Below are 17,862 nucleotides of genomic sequence, written 5' to 3'. Positions count from 1 at the left end.
ACTGAATGAACAACAGTGATGGGTACTTAGACATCAGTGTGTATTTGGACCAGTAGCAGAGCTGTAACAGTGTTGGTGGTGAAGTATAATAAGTTAAATTAATGGCATGTGGTTTTCAAATAAATGTTTATCTTGTGTTGGTTGAAGGATATACTTAGACACTTATTTATCGAAGGGATGGGGCCTGGGTGTCATCTTGTTATTACTGTTGTACTCTTAGTGGCAAGCCGAGGAACCTCTTTATCGGTAGAACCTATAGTCCCTTCTAAGACTTTCTGAAAATAATTGGCTAAGGGAGATAGATATAGGCCAGTTGGGTTGGGGATGGGAAGGTACCCAGGTGGGAAATCTTGGGTAAAAACAGTTCATGGATATACTCAATGCCAAGTCAAGCAAATGAAAGCATTTCTCTTTCCATTACTAAACAGGGAGTGAACTTTTGGACAAAGATGCATTGTTGGCTACATAAGAGGAGACAAAAACTCTTTAATAAAATTGCCAAACCTTGGGTAGTACAGGCACTGATCCATTTTTAAAAATTAATTGATCCTCAAAAGTGTATTATTTTTTAGTTTCCTTTCCCATCTTATATTCTCTACTCAGCTCCAGTTCAGTATAATTACTTTTTCTTCTTTTATCCACTATAGAAGATTAAGTAATTAAGCATAGATATAGACAAATCTATTTTGAACAAAAGAAAAATGTAGCTATTAAATTTCAACTTAAAAAGTAGTATGAAAAGGCTCTAGGAAAAACATTGGAAGAATATATTTCAGTGGCAGGGAAGAGAAAGAAAATGGGAAAGGTGAATGAGGAGACAGATTTTAAGGAGAGGTGGTGATAATCCTTTCCCTGATTTGTTTTAGTATCAATTGTAATAAATTGCATAGTTCTTTATGCAGAGTTTTGTACAATATTTTACCTTACCCCTTTTTCTTCTTCTTTTTTTTTAGTATATTGCAGGACATATAGTTGCATTTAAATGAATTTAGAAATTAAAGGAGTTTCTGCTTCCCCTAAGAGCCTAACTCAGCAATTCTCCAGAAAAAAGAATCATATGCAAGTATGTATACTACAATTTGGGGTTTGAATGATACTTTTTATTGTTATATACCAGTTTTTTATTATTTAAATTGTAGTCTTTTGGAAGGAGCTGTAGTTAGGAAACTTGCCTCTAAACCATTATGTTTCCTTGGGTAATTTACTCTGCCACCAACATTCATTAATGTGCCATGTACATCAGTCATGTAATCTTCCTGGGCCCCAGTTTCCTTATCTTTAAAAGAAGAAGAATTGACTAAATGACCAAGTCGTTTAGAGACCCTGCCAGCTATAATATTCCATGATTCTCAGTTCATCTTACTTTCATGGAGATACATGGATGTGGGTCCTCCTTTCAGTGGCACAAATCACAACTCATCCATGACTTCTGATTCTGTGTGACTTTGTTCCACATTCTTCCATAAATCATCCACAGATGATTTCCTATAGAATTTTTCATATTGCATGTATACCAGTGTAGTGCATGGGTTATCTATTATTTTTCTCTGACCCTCCCCACATCACTAGATCACCTTCTGATGACATTTTTATGCTACTTTTCTAATATAATTATTCAGTAAAATGTTTTACCATTTATAAACTCATCATGCACTTCATTGTTCTTTGGGTGGTGCCTCAATTTTAATTCTTTGGAAGTTGTGGTATTTTGTGACTGTCAGCCATAAAATATCACTGGGAGAACATCATTGTTAAAAAAGGGCCTTTTTCTCAGGGAGAAGTATAAGGTCACTAAAAGTGATACACATTTTCTTAAAGGCTATGTAAACCACTTTTTCCTTCTTGTTCAGTTGTGGGTCCAATTTAGAGGTCATTCAGCCAAATACATATCATAATACGAATAATAGACATTTTTCATTCACTTAGTTTTTTCTATTTGGATAGGCTGAACTCTTTTGAATTATTATCAATTTCATTTAGGAGGCTTTGTAATGTTCTGGGATCTGAGGCAGTCAACATTGTCATCTGCAAACAGGAGCTTCTGGAATACCTCACCATATCATAGGGATTACTTCTTTCATTTATACTCTATACTGGATATTCTCCATGACAGTAGCTATGAACTCCCTCTGTTTTATGACTGGCTTGATATGAGCAATTAGAAGATTGTGCAACAAAATTATTTCTGTTGGATTTTTCAAGGCATATTTTAGGATTTTAACATATGCATGGAAGACATTTTATTTTAAGCAGAATATTCCTCTATGAAATCAAATACTTAAAAATACATACACAAATATACAAAAATACATATTTGATTCTGTAAAAGTTTGTCCAAATCTTCCCACATTCCATTGACTTCCTCGGTGGATAATACTATTAAATTATCTTTGTGGTACCCCCACTGAGTTACTCCCCACAATCTGTACTCACATTAGCATCTTAGGTCCCCCAGAGGGAAGCTACTACTTCACAGTTCTGGGATCAGCCTGTGAGGTTCCTCTTCTAAGATTGTAAAGCTCGTAAATGCCTGTGAGCATACTTCTCATTGACAAACATCCAGTAGACATTATAAGATGGATCAGCAAAAACATTATGTAGAAAACATTCCCTGTCTAAAACTAGGGAATGTTCTCCCACAAACAAATACAGCTCATACTTAGATCAGTAGTAGTGAGGCACAGATTAATGACACATTTCTGGCAAAGGCAAGTCACCACTAATATTTCAGTGCTCTGTGCAAATTCTGCCAGGCTCACTGCTTGTTCCACATTTCTATTCTCTAGCACCTCCAGGCTCTGGAGGTTAAACTACTGCTTTGGGATACTGCTGAACTCTTTGATAAAGAGTAGGGATCTTTGCCCTAGGAATGATAGAAATGTCCTTAATTCTTCTACAGCCTTGAGCTCTGAGTCTTACTAACCTTTAAACAGTAAGTAGAAAAGAAGACCTTGAAAATTTCCTTGAACAATACTGTAGTCTGTGGCTGAGAGCCCTCACCCTAATTTATGGTAACTATCTAGGACAGTTCCCAAATCTTCATCTCTGTAGACTAGGTTATAACCAGACAATGGCCATTCACCAGAAAGTCACTAAAATTTCGAGGCTCAAAGTTTATCAGATTTTAATATTCTTAAGCCTCTTCTCTTGTTATAGATACATTCTATGTTCTGGGGACAAGTCTACTGGGGGTTTACCTCGTTTCCTGATTTTTCCATATGTCAATAAGCTATATATATTCAAAGCCTCAAATCCCATACTAGGTACAAATGAGTATAATTCTTTAAGAACTTCAAAATGAACTACTTGAACATGAGAGCAACTCACCTTCACATTTCATTTTCTCTGTTATTTGCCTTTTTAATTTTGAAAATTTATTGAATCCAGAAAAAGGCATATTCTTACACATTCATATGCCTTACTTTTTATATTTTCATCTTAAAAAATAGAATGTACTTAAAATTGACTTACCATATTTTTTTTCAGTCATTCCCTAATTGATGGGAACCTATGTTGATTCCATTTTTTTTTTTTGCAAACACAAAGAGTTCTGTAATGGATATTTTGGTATATGTTGGACGTTTATATCAATGTTTTACATTTGAGTTATGTATCTAGTTTTAGAATTTCTAGGTTAAAGTATATTGACATTTAAATCAGTTTTCTTGGATAATTCCAAATTGAAATACAAAATGATTGTGCTATTGCACAGCTCTAGACAGTGTGTCAGTGTTTTTGTCTTCCAAAACACCCTCTAATGCTGACAGTTCCCATCTTTGACAATTTGGATGGAATGAAACAAAACCTCAAAGTTGTTTCAATTTAAATTTCTCTTTCTATTAGTGATTTTAAGCATGTTTTGTGTCAATTCCTATATATTTTGTATAGCAGAATTGATATTTTCTTCCACCCTGCAAGTTTTGTTTAGCTTTGTGTTTGTTTTTTGATAATATATTTGAATTTTATGTATGTATAATTAGTTGTCTATTTAATTTTTTATGAGTTCCCATATATCACCAATAATTAAGAATAATCCTTCTAACTTTAATTATAAGAGATCTCCATTTTCTTGATATCCATTTCTTTTTCTTGATGCAGCTCACTGGGGACTGTGATATTAGAATACAAATATGGTGGCTCAGTTGACTTTGATTGAGAGAGTCATTTGTTATAGAAAATTTGACAGATTTTTTCTATGTTTGTATGTTTGTTGTTTCCTACTCTAAATGATGATCTGCTTTAATCAAGCTTTCTATAAATTGGTTTTTCCTTTATTATTTCTTGCTATTTTAGCTTTCACTCTCTTCCTCCATAATTAACATTTTTTAATATATTGTAATTAAAAAATTAAATTTAAATTCAAAATGAGAAAAAAATCATTGCTATATATGTAGTAGACCATAAGACAGGATTCAATATAAAACAATACATTTTCATTTCAGGAAAACCTATATAATAAATACTACACATTGTTTTCAAAAGTGCCCAACTTTGCTTCCTTGTTGGTTTTCTTTTATTCTCTGCTGTTTAATTTCTACTTAATTTTTTCCCCCTCCAACCCTTACTACCCTAAAGAAGGCTACAAGTAAGTGTGGTTATGTATAAATATACATAGGTATTCATAAACATACATATATATATATACATATGCACTTATACACATATATGTAAGACTGTACTTATTTCCTCCCATCATCCATTTAGCGGAAAGTGGATACATCTTCCTTCATAAATCCAAGTCTTTCCATGTTTTCCTAAATCAATCAGCTCATAATTTCCTACATCACAGCAATACTTCAAACTAATCACATCTTATATGAGAGATTTGTCTATGGAAGTTCCCCTCCCCCCAATTTTCTGTATTCCTTCTATTCTTGGCTATATAGATTTTATTTATAAAAGAATATTTTTAAGTTAATTTAATAGCAGATTCACTTGTAACTATCTGGATTTCTGTAGGTCCCTGTGCAGGTACCTTTCCCCCCCCTGATTTTCAGCTCCTGTTTATAGTTAGAATGTAAACTTTTAAAGTCAGGGACTTTCTTTTTGCTTATATTGTATTTCCAGCACTCTGCTGAGAAAGTTCTTGTTGACTTGATTTGATTTGACAAATTGTCCTCTTGTAAATATTTTCACATATGTGAGATATTTCTTTCTATAGTTACATTCTTTGGGGAAAATACGCAGGTACTAAATTGCTAGATCAAAAGCACATTTCGCTACTTTTCTCAGAAAACTTTAAATTGTTTTACAGAACGAGTGAACTATTTCACAGTTCCATCAAAAATGTATTAGTGTGCCTGTCATTCTATAGCTCCTCCAACATTGACTTTTTCTGACTTTCATCATTTTGGCTGTTGGCTGGGTTTGGGGTACTTTTTCCAAGTTTTAAAAAATTTGCATTTCATTTATTATTAATACTTTGGGACATTTTATATGGTGATTGTTTTTCTTTGTAGTTATTCTTTTCAAGACTTTATTAAGGTATGGTTCTGGGTCTTACATAGTTGTACCAATTTTCTATATTTAAAGAAAGAAAATATTTTTGGTATCTTTTTAAAAAGTCATATTCATTTCCCTATAGTGAATAAAAATAGAAAAGAAAAGCAATAAACCAACATATCAACTGACAAGGTATACAATGTTCCACACTCATGGACTCCCACTCCTGCAAAGGAGGGAGAGGAAGGTGCATTCCCATATCCCTTCTTTGGGGATAAGCTTGGTCATTATAATTTGAGTTAGTTACGATGTTCTTTTATGTTTTTTTTTCCACTTCTCATATTGTAGCTTTCATATTGCTACATTACAGTTATTTCCATTTCTCATCTATTGTTTGTATTGTTGTCCAGGTTCTGCATACTTCCCTTTGCATTAGTTCATATAATCTCTTCATGCTTCTTTGTATTCTTCATCGTCATTTTTTTAAACCACATAATAATATTTTATTTTGTTCATATAAGTGGTTTTTATCATGGACAATTAAATTCACTAACCGTTTGTCAAGCAACTACTATGTGTCAGAGCCTCTGAGAAGTGCTGATTTAGATGAACTTATATTCTACTTCTGGGGAAACAACATCTAACAGAAACTGCAAGATTTGATGACAAAGTATAGTATAGAGTAACGTTTCTTGTTGCATATGGACATATGAAAAATAAATTCTGTCAGCTTTGTTTTTTCCAACAGAACCCATGATTCTTTATTTCATTTAGTTACCATTGTCTTTTGTCTTCTGGTCCTACATATAGTGAGAAAGTCAAGAATGATATCGTTCACTTTCTCCAATTGTATGCATAGTATAGTAGAGTTTGGTTGAAGATCAGCAGAGTCATATAGGGATAGCGATTAACAAAACCTTATTAATATTCACAAAGGGAGAAGGAGATAGAGAATAGAGAAGTCTCAGAGATCCTCAGCCAAGGGAAACACAGTGGGATGACTTCTGAATATGGGATTCTGCAATGGCTTTTGCATGCTAGTTAGTCAAAGGCCTAGAACCTCTCTGACCTTTTACTAACATTGAATGTTAGGCAAAAGTCTGTCTGGCACCAAAAAGAGATTGCTCCTTCATCCATAGATGAAGACAGTAGTATAGACAAGCTAAGGTAAATTACAATAGTTTGTAAATTATCTAATAAAGCATGAGATATGCAAGGAACACAATTTTAACTGTGTCATCTGTGAAGAGGTTGGGAGTGGTGGCTGGTAAAGCCCAGTCTCAGGGCGTATTCTTTTTTGTATACATGCATACTAGGCCATATCAGTGAAACTGATTTTCGCTAATCCACAATCCACCTAGCTCTGGGCCCACATCCTTCGTTCAAAACAAAAGTTCTCCTGTCCAGGACATGCGAAGGTTGATAATGAGCTGGCAATGAATGCGTTACATTGCATAACTCCATAAATTATCATTTAGGATGATGACTTTATCTATCATGCAGAAAACCAGGATTTGGAAGGCATTTTGGATCTACCCATCAGGTGTTCTTGGATTTAGGTGACATATCCATACAAAGTTTAAGTTCAATGCTGCTGTTATTGCTGGCATCAAGCACATGAAGGAGTTCAATGTGATTGGCTCCACAGCATTATACCTGGGGGAAAAACACAAAACAAGTGAGTTCTTGTGAGAAGTAGGACTACCTTCACGGTCCCATTTGGGTCTGCTTGTCTTAATCACATGGACAATCAAACAGGTCAGCAGGAGCAGTGAGAATGGAGTCTCTATTATTTACCATCCAGTTTCCAAAGTTACTTGCGGAAATAAAGTAAGGAAGGGTCCAGGACAGGGTCCTGAGTTCTTCATCTTACAAACTAAGATGGTGTCTTCTGGATCTAGTCACTTCTTTTCCCACCAGCTTAAAGGTGGACTGTCTGGTAAGCAGGATCCATAATATCCCCCTGATACCCTGGTCTATCTCACATGAGATTCATTTATTCCTATTTATCACTGCATACTGATTTCTACTAGATTGACATCCCCAAACTCCCTCCCCTCCTTCACCCTTATTGCCTGCTCTAGAACCTAAGTGACAATAGGTCCTGTGGAAGAGAGCTTACATAAGCTACTTACCAAGGTCTAGTTGGCCATACCTCTAGGAGTAAAGACCATTTTCTATGTTGCAATGAAGTTGGCAGGAAGTGAAGTTAGCCCTTACTTCTTTAGCTTCTTTGTGGAGATGGGCACCTCTCTGGTGGTCTCATTCCTGCATAATATGTTCAGTTCCATGGCCATTTTAGATCCATTGTGCTATTGAGAGGATTTGTTGGGGTCAGGCTCAATCATCTATGTGATTCTCTTTTGCTGTTTTCCTCAAGAAATGATCTCCTTCAGTGGACAGATTCACGGGTAATGTATAGTCACTGGGTTTTTCAGGTTTGCTAATATGTGAGCCTACTGGAATGCCCCCATATTGGGTTAAACTTGATTGTCCAATTAATAAGACTCTTTCTAGTGGGGGTTGCCTCTACAATCCCTTTGATAGTCTGGGATTAGCCCATTGCATTTACGGCAGTTAATTTGGCACAAAATGGGACCGGGACAGATGGCATTGAGGGGAATTCCATTGCTCCTAGTATGTGGGAATCCTGGTACCACAGTGACATGGATTCCACTGTAAAGGAGACTCAGCAAATGCCTAGTTTTCCCATTTGGCCATTGTTACTAGTTACTAGAATATATGGCATATGATTTCCATTCATGTTTGCCTCATTTGAATGGAGGTGAGATTAGGATAGAAGGCAGGTATCTGGGGTATGTCTTCCCTTAAAGGTAGGTAGGAAGGACAGGATTGAGGGACAAAGGTTTTAGTTTATAGGACCTCACTTCAAAGTTGGCACCAATAGACAATTGACCTATCCACAAGGAAAGGTAGTAGCATAGTCGGTACCAGTGAAATGAGGGCATTTTCTAAGTTGACTAATAAGGCATGAGGAATGTGTTTTCTTTTATTCTAATTTAAAAGATTGATGACTTTGTTGACATTCAACAAATAACGATTAAATGCCTGCTAGAAGAAAAGCACCATTTTAGGAATTAGGATTCAAGAGAAGTTTGATGGTTTCTCAAGAAGTGTATATCCTAATGATATGGAAGTGGTATATTTGCTAGCAGTAGAATATTTTAAATCTTTTGTTTATAGAGACTAAGAGTAAAAATTAGATTAAAAAGTAAAACTACAATTGCAGCGTTAATTCATTGTGAATATTCAAATGTCATTTAGTTCCTACCATATATAGAACCTTTTCTATAGAAGCTTGCAATTGAATGGAATGTGACATTCAATCACATAATTTGAGTGTATATGTCATATAAGATAAGGATTCTTAGAGGCAATTCTTTTATTCCTTATTGGTCTGACAGGACCTCTTTATTTTGGAAAGACTGACAAATGGAAAGTCCCTCTAATGGTCACCTGAGTCTTCTATTTTTTTGTCCTAAAGTAGTTCATTGTGTACTTCTGTGATAAACTAAATTGCCCAGAAGATGCATATAAGTACTTTTCTGGGATCTCAGCATTCATTAAATTCCAGCTACCTCTACATCTCTCATAGTAAAGGAAAATGATTCTCTCTCCTTATAAAAAGCCTTTCTCTTGAAGTCCTAAGTTCCTAAATGTTAGCCCATTCTGTTACTCTAGTATGTGAATAAGAGAGTACATTCCATTTGCTTTTAATCCATATATATTTTTTTCAAATTATCTTTTATTATTTCAGGGATTAAATGTGATGCTTTATTGTATAAGTGTATTACATAGATCTCATTTTCCTATTAATGCTTAGTGATTCTTAATAACTTTTCTTTAACTTTTTGACTGATTATGGTCATTTTTAGTCTATTATTGCTAATACTTAGCCTAAATTGAATTCAAGAATTTGAGTAATACATCAGAATGACAGAAATACATTTTTTCAGACAAACCAGTCTTGCTGATAATTTCTCTGGGATTTTTGGAATAAAGGTATTTTGGAAAGTGTTTTTTGTCAAGTACCTCTGTCACTGAAATGTGTTTCATGACATTTATTTATTTATTCATTTTGATGGGGGAAAGCAAGGCAATTGGGATTAAGTGACTTGCCCAAGGTCACACAACTAGTAAGTGTGCCAAGTGTCTGAGGCCGGATTTGAACTCAGGTCTTCCTGATTCCAGGGCCAGTGCTCGAATCACTGCACCACCCAGCTGCCCCTGTGACATTTATAAAATACAGTACCAGCACTAACTGCTGGAATATTTATTTTTGATCTTGATTATTTAATTTTATAAAACTAGACCTAATCTAGTTTTCCAAGTCATTGGCTCTATGGGCGTATAATATTTTGCATAACTTTTCAAGCTTTTCAAAATAAAAAAAATCAGGTACATATACATATGCATGTGCACACAGTTACACACATGATAGTTGTATTTACTAGGTAGAACATTATTTGGCTTGGTTTTGAAACCAAGAGATTTGGAAGAACAGACTAAATATGTGTGTGTTCTCATTCTTAAATTGGAAAACCAAACAGGGATGGAGATGCAGATCATGGGCAAACCGTAGTCCACGGCCATCTGAGTAAGTATCTTATTCTTAATGTTTTAATTTCTAAGTATATTTGATAAGTACATGAAGCTTACTATCACATAAATTTAGTAGTTGGAATAGAAATAGCACATTATAATGGAAAGAGCCTAAGACTGGGAGAAAGGAGCCCTAGTCTTAAGCTCTGCTTCTGGTACAGACTTAACCTGTGACCTCTGGCCCTCAGTTTCTTTATTCATAAAATGAGAAGGATGGACTTGATCATCTCTAAGACGTTTTCTGGTCCTAACGTTCTGAGTCTAAGAATTCTGGTGACATTTTCAGTGCTTTTCCACTGACTAGAAACATTTATTTGCTTTATGAAGTTTAATTTTTAAATAATTACCCATTTATGTATATTTAGCTCTCCCACAAGATATTTTTATAGTTTGTGTTCTATTATTTTTCCAAACCTTTATTTTTCTAAATTTAGTAGTTATACTATTTAATTCAAGTATTCAAATTCTATGAAGAATTATGGTAACTTTTTCATGAGGGTTTTTATAATTTACCTGGTCCTTAAACATTTACCAACTCATTGGATTCTCATAGTAAACTTGTGAGTTAGGAAAATATTCCCATTTTACAGAAGAAGAAACTGAAACTCAGAACTAAGTGATTCACCCAAATGGACACATTTGCTAGATCTCAAATATAAGTTTTCAGAACATTAAGTTGTAATCTTTTCCCCCTCTGGGAATCACATTTCTTAGTTGATAAAAATATCTTAGACCATAGAATTCAAATCCTTAGCCTAGAGTCCTGGCTCCTATAGACATAGAAGACAGAACTAGATGGGCTGATAAGGTTGTTGTAGGAATTGGTTAGCAATCTATCTTTGAGTTCTGTGTATATTCAGTTTCCAAATGTCTGTCTGTCAAACACACACATACATACACACAACTGTGTTAATCGTCTTTTATTTCCTTCAGTGTGCCACAGCTTGATTTTGGGAGACTCATAGACTCTGATGATGAGGTACTTTGATTTGGAGGGGGGGCAGTAAGCATGTGTAGATGTTTGTGTAGTAAGTGTTTGAAAGGAATGTCATTTTAAAGATACAAATGATCTCGTGTGACTTTACTTTAGGATGATTCTACAGGGTTTTCTCTTGGTACAGTTCATCTTAAGTTTGATGCACCCTGTTCATCCTCGGCTCTTAGTTGGGGCTTGCGTTATGCTGATGATCTTTCAAATGATCAGGTTAGTATTTGTAGGTAGGTCAATGGTAAGCATTTATTGAACATCTATTATGTGCCAGTCAAGCAGTGGGAATATAAAGAGAGGCAGAAGAACGTCCTTTCCCTCAAGGAATTTATAATATAATAGGAGAGATAATAAGCAAACAAATTTGTACAGACAAGCTAGGCACAGGATAAATAGGAAAGAAAGAACAAAGACAAGGCACTAGAATTAAGAGGAATTGGGAAAGACTTCTTGTAGAAGGTGAGATTTTTAGCTGGGATTTGTGGGAAGCTAGGGAAGCTGGGAAGGAGAGATGAGAGGGGGGAGCATTCCAGTCAGGGGGGACAGCTAGAGAAAATGCCCAGAGATGAAAGATGAATGCTTTGTTAGTGGAATAGTTGGGATGCACAGTGTTATTGGATCAATTAATACTTGATGGGAAATAACTTAAAAGAAGGCTGGAAGGATAGGAGAGGACTAGGTTGTGAGGAGCTCCAAACACCAAACAAAGGATTTGATATTTGATATTATGTTTGATTTATTTCCAATATTGATATTGGAGGCCCAGTATTACTGGATCAAAGAGTGCATGATGGGAAGTAAGGTATAAAAAAACTGGAAAATTGGAGAGGGCTAGGTTATGAGGAGCTTTGAACACCAAGCAAAGGATTTTTTATTTGATAATAGAGGCAAGACTGGGTCACTGGGGTTTATTGAGCAGGGCTGTGTGACATGGTCAGACCTGCTTTTTAGGAAAATCACTTTGGTGACTAAGGGTAGAATGGCTGGAGTGGAAAGAGACTTGAGGCAGGTAGACCAACTAGTTTATTGCAATAGGCCAGAAGAGCAGAAAAGGGAATGTATTGGAGAGATATTTCAAAGATTAGCCCTTAACAACAGACTGAATATGGATAGGGTAGTGTAGGGTTAATGGAATATAAGATCTTCCATGTCCACTAATAGGTCTGTATGGCCACCTGTGTTGCTTTTTCCCTTGGAATATAGATTGTGCTCTCAGGTCTAAAGGTACACAGGTATTTCAATCACGGATGTCTTGCTGCTTTCACCTTCAGCTCAGTTCACAGCTGTGACACATCCCAAATCACATAGAAACCATCAGGTGATTCAGGGAGATTTATATTGCTTTGGAGGAGGAACTTGCCTAAGGAGACACTTCCTTAGGGGGAAACTTCCTTCCAGGGAGGCTTTCACACCTTTTGGCACTGGGCCAATGAGGCATTGAGTCATGTGGGTTGTGATACCTTCTGGCTCTGAGCCTATTAGTTGAAAACTATATATACTGGAAGGTTGGTATATTACTTTGGGGCTTGCTCCTGATGTAATTTGGTCAGATGAGACTCTGGGCAGCCATCGTTAAGGAACCCCCTGGCTGTGCCTGAATCCAGATGTTGGTATTAGGGATCTATTACTCTGTTTACACAGTTGAAGTCCTGTCTATTGGATTCTTCCTTGGACTACTTATCTGTATCTTTCTGTCTGTTAATTAAAGTAACATCATTCACCCCTTTAAAGCTGTCTTTCCTTTAGAAAAGCAGATCATACTGTGGTTGCTAATACAGGTGGGTGAGAGACAGTGAATAGTTAAAGAAGATACCTACATTGTGAGTCTGGGGGATTGAGAAGCTAGTGGTGCCCTTGAAAGTAAATAGGGAAGTTTGTAAGAAGGAGGAAGGGTTATGGGCTAAGATAAGGATTTCAATTTTGACTATATTGAATTTAAGATGCCTACAGGGTTAGAGATGTCTCAAGGTAAGTTGAGAGGCTAGGGCTTTATAAGTTGATTTGAAAATTATTAGCATTGGGGTGGCTAGGTGGCACAGTGAACAGAGCACCAGCCCTGTAGTCTGGAGGACCTGGGTTCAAATCCAGCCTCAGACACTTAATACGAGAACTAGCTGTGTTACCTTGGGCAAGTCACTTAATCCCAATTGCTCCTCCAAAAGGTAAAAAAAAAAACAACCCAGCATAAAGATGATAAATCTATGGGATTTGTGAGTTAATTATTGAATCTTTGGTAACTATTTTTCAGTGTGTAGGTGCTTATACTTGTATATTAAATTATATTTGATTTTTTATCTTTTTAAAAAATTTATAGCTGCAGTTTGGAAGCAATCAAATGTGGGAGATCATTTAAATTTGCTTCAATTAGTGCTTAAAACTTAAGAAAAGTTACAATAAAGTATTTGGTAAATTATACAAATGCATGACCTGAGCAATCAGAAATTTTTACATATTGGATCAGATCCTGTCGGTAGAGTGATGTATACATTATGTTGCAAGGTTTGAAAATTGGTTTATACTCCTAAGTTACTAGGGTACAATGATTTAAATAATTGCTCCATTTCCAAGGCATAATCTCAGGAAGGAAGTTATTTATCAAGTTATTGATAAATATTCAGCAAATTTATTTCAGTCCATGAGTGGCAAAATTAAAATTTTATTTAGTTGTAATGATTTTGGTGAAATTAGCTTTTCAATAGCATTCCATGATTTTTTAAGGGATAAAAGTTGCTTCTTTAAATTTCCAATTTAAGGAAGAAAAAAATGACCTGTTTTGGAAATCGCTTTGTCCATTTCCATTGTGGTCAGTTATATTTTTTAAGGAATCTTACAAATAGGTACATCTTTGTCCATAAACTACCACCAGTCCTAAATACTAAACCTATTTCTTCATATATTCACAAAGTGTGATTTTGTCGTTCTTGGTCCTAACCTTGTTCAACATGCATCACAATCCTTCTTTCATCTTTTCAGTAAACATTTATGCATTATTTATTTATTTAGCTTTTTGGAGGAGGGAAGGTAGGGCAATTGGGGTTAGGTGACTTGCCCAAGGTCACACGGCTAGTGTTACCAGATTTGGACTCAGGTCCTCCTGACTCCAGGGCCGATGCTCTATTCTCTGCATTACCTTCCCTCCAGTAAGCATTTATTAAGTGCTTACTGTGTTCCAAGCACTGTGCTAGGCCACTGGAGATATAAAGATGAAAACAAGATAATAATAACAATAGCTATTTACAAAATGCTTACTATGTGCCAAGCACTGTGCTTTTACACATATTATCTCATTTCATCCTCACAACAACCCTGGGAGGTAGGTGTTATCTCCATTTTGCAGATGAGAGAACTTAGAGGTTAAGACTTGCCCTGCTTTACACAGTTAAACGTATCTAAGAATGAATTTGAATTTAAATTGTCCTGAATCCAGGCATAGTACTCTATCTGCTGTGCTCCCCCAGCTTCCCCTGTCTTTGAGGAGCTAAAATTATTTTTGCCTAGTAGATAATTTTCATGAATTACCATGACCATTGCCATAAAAACGAAACTAAAATTAAATCTCATGACCAACTTTCCATTGATGAACCTTTCCTTATATAACTAGACTGGTTCTTTAATGAAAGATACAAAGTTTGTTGCTGGACTGACCTCAGAGCCCTTCTGTCTCAGCATGGGATTTGCCAAAGCTTTCCCCTTTGCTTGGCATAATCTTTGAGAACCTAAGGGCATGCCTATGCTCTGATGAGGAATTGGAACAAATCCTTGTTAAAGGAATCTAATGAATATTAATATTTAGAAAAAAATCCTATATTTTCAGTGGTTCTGTTCATTTCTAGTGAAAGAGGTTGGAACCTCTCCCCTTTTCTGTTAAGAAACTCTTAATATAGAATGGGAAATTGCAATTTCTTTAGCCATTAACAGCCTGTGTATGATATGTTCATCAGTGTCATTGATAGACATAATAAAGAAAAAAATGCAAGGAAGGGAAGCAGAGAGAACAGTTAACAGAGTGGAAAAAATAAAAGAAAAAATGAAGGGAGAAAAAAAGTGTAGAAGTATTATAAACATCACTGGATTTTAAAATTTCTCTTCTGGAGATTGACATTGCCAATCATTTCTTTGAGAATAGGCAACTAAGAAGTTTCTATCAAGAAACTGACAAAAGCTTCATAGGGAATTTAATGCATCCCTACCTAGATTCTTTTACAATTTAGATTGTAAGATATAGACAATTTTCTATAAAATGCTAAACTGAAGAAACATTTAGACAATTTTGCTTTTGTTTTGGTATATTTAAAAAAATAATCTCTTAATGACTCCATTTTTATTGAATATTATCATTTTTTTCCTCACTCAGAAAACAATACCAGAAAATTTGCCATCACCAACCCAGAAATATAAGCAAAAATATCAGCAATACCAGATAGAAATGAAAGAAGGATATAAACAGTATAGTCAGAGAAATTCAGAGAAGAAACGAGCAAATGTTCCAAGGCAGCAGTCTCCAAAGATTATACATGAAATGGTACTGTATCATATCTTTATAAATCTCTATGAAAGTTTTGAATGTTCTTAATTTAAAAGTGATTTTTATCATTCTTTGACTTGCTTATATTTCTTCCTATTTTACTTGAAGAATTGCAAAACATTGACTGTTCATGTTGTTATGAAAAAAATGGTTCCTGGGAATTTAGGTCACCAGACCATTATTTGGCCTTGGGAATTCCTTTGTACTTTCTTTCCCTCCCCTACATTTCTTCATCTTTCTTTATTTCCCAAGTATTCACAGGGAAGGTGACTACTTTTTTTTTTCTTCCTGGATTGAATTACTGTTGTGACCTTTTCACTGCTAAGCTGGGAAGAGGAATAAGCAAACTGTAGCTGAGTGGAAGGCCTTAGGGATTTGGAATTTTCAAGATAGGAGGAGTTTCTCCTATCTCCTGAAACTCAACACATGTGTGCTGTGGTCCATTTTATGAGATTCACTGACCAAGTTTAAACATCGTGTATAATCTTTTTAGCAATAAGCATCTGTCTCTTCTCATAGCTGAGATGGCTTTTATGACAGAGGATATAGTTTGCCTTCTTATATTTGCTAGATATTATTTCATTTGTTTCAGGATCTGAACTGAGTATATTTTATACATCCATATAATACTATCATCTTGAGTTTTTTAAAATTGCTTTACAAATTTTCCATTATGCTTATGAAATAACTTATTAAATTTTAAAAACTTATTTGAATTTTTGAGACCTCTGTATATTCTAAAACTGATTCATTTGTATATTCTTTGTTAATCAATGGACATGTGTATTTCAAGGTAGAAAGGAAGGAAACACACATTTAGGAAGTCACTACTATGAAATAAACTATATGCAAATTTTGTGGTAAGCATTGGGAATATAAATGAAAAGGAAGAATGTCCCTGCTTTCAAGGAGATCACTTTCTAATGGGGGGGACAACACTTATAGACGGTACTAGCTACAAGTCAGATGAGAAAGCTAGGTCCAGCAGACAGAAAATGGGATGCATCTTCTTCAATGTCATTTCGATTGCTAAAACCATATGTCCTTAAATCTGTGTTCCTTGCATGGCCAGCTGGTTCTCCTTTCCTTTGCTCTCCTCTTACAAAAATCTTTGAGTAATTTTTTCCAAAAGAATTTTTTTTCAAGCGGGATAGTATATACTTTCTCATAAGTAAAAGGATGTATTCAAATAGAAAGCCCACTTAACTTGTTTTTATAAACAGTGTAGTTGCTAAAAGGATGAAGACTGTTTAAAAATTATTACATAGACAAAAGCAACTAATAACTTTACAAATAGTACATGATAACAGTTAATTTTTAGTTGTTCCAAATGTGTAAAAATTAGCTTAAATTACTCAATGTTTAGCTAATAGACTAATAATAATAATAGAAGTTATAGTGTACTTTAAAATTGTATTGTAAAAGAAGTTCCCAAACAGATTTATATAAACATAACCATCTGGTACCAGACAATTTCATACCTTGTTGGACTCCATGATCTGTTTGTGTGCATACATGTATAAATATATAGGTATGTAATACACCATGGTCACATTGACAAAATAAAACAAAGCCTTCTACTGACATCTGTTTTACTGGGTCGTACCCTAACATTCCAAATTATATATTGTGGAACTTTTCATTGTTTTTTTCCCCTAAATACTACATCCAAATGGAAACATCTATTTGTTTTTATGTTAGAGAGTACTAAGCTCTTTTTATAAATAGATTGGTTGCCGCTCTTGGGTTGACTGTTGGAAATATTTATAAACTAGTGAGAGTAGGACAGTTATTTTCTAAGGGTGGAGGTATATAATATTCACTGATGGGAAGAACACTGGTGTCATATGACACATTCATTAAAAAAGATATAGGCGGTAATTGAGTCCAAACACCTGAAAGATGCAATATTCCGACAGGTCATCACCCAGCCCCAGTTAAAGACTGATAGTTTTGGGGAACCTACTATCTCCCCAAGGTACAACACATTCTATTTTTCAACAAGTCTGATTGTTGCCTGCTGGAAATCTGTCTCTTTTATATCCATCCTTTAGTGCTGTTTCTTTCCTTGGAAACTGGGCAGAAAGTAACTCTTTTTTGAACTAGACATGGTATTTCATTTGTATAGGATACTGACATCCTCCTGATGAGGAAACAAATTCCTTCCATCACTATAAATCAATATCTTCTCTCCAATTTATAATCTCAGAATTGCCTGGGGACACAGCGATTAAATGACCTGTCTGGGATTATAGTACAAGAATGTATCAGAGGTTGGGACCTA

At 35.1% G+C, this 17,862-nt stretch overlaps 1 protein-coding gene across 1 annotated transcript in view; it reads left to right on the top strand.

The window, feature by feature from the left end:
* The first annotated feature begins 982 nt into the window (after positions 1–982).
* Positions 983–17,862, top strand: part of CAPS2 (calcyphosine 2) — a 58,234-nt gene continuing 41,354 nt past the window's right edge. Inside the window, exons 1-5 of the mRNA XM_069082171.1 lie at positions 983–1,063; positions 10,014–10,060; positions 10,999–11,044; positions 11,156–11,269; positions 15,408–15,575. Of these exons, the coding sequence (XP_068938272.1) occupies positions 983–1,063; positions 10,014–10,060; positions 10,999–11,044; positions 11,156–11,269; positions 15,408–15,575 (456 nt within the window). The remainder of the gene's footprint in view (positions 1,064–10,013; positions 10,061–10,998; positions 11,045–11,155; positions 11,270–15,407; positions 15,576–17,862) is intronic.

Source organism: Petaurus breviceps, unplaced genomic scaffold, assembly GCF_028583685.1.
Source record: "Petaurus breviceps papuanus isolate PSGF00001 unplaced genomic scaffold, PetGlider_PUasm1.0 156, whole genome shotgun sequence".
NCBI lineage: Eukaryota > Metazoa > Chordata > Mammalia > Diprotodontia > Petauridae > Petaurus > Petaurus breviceps.
Note: the sequence above shows the minus strand (reverse complement) of the source record. Positions and strands in the feature narration are given on the sequence as shown.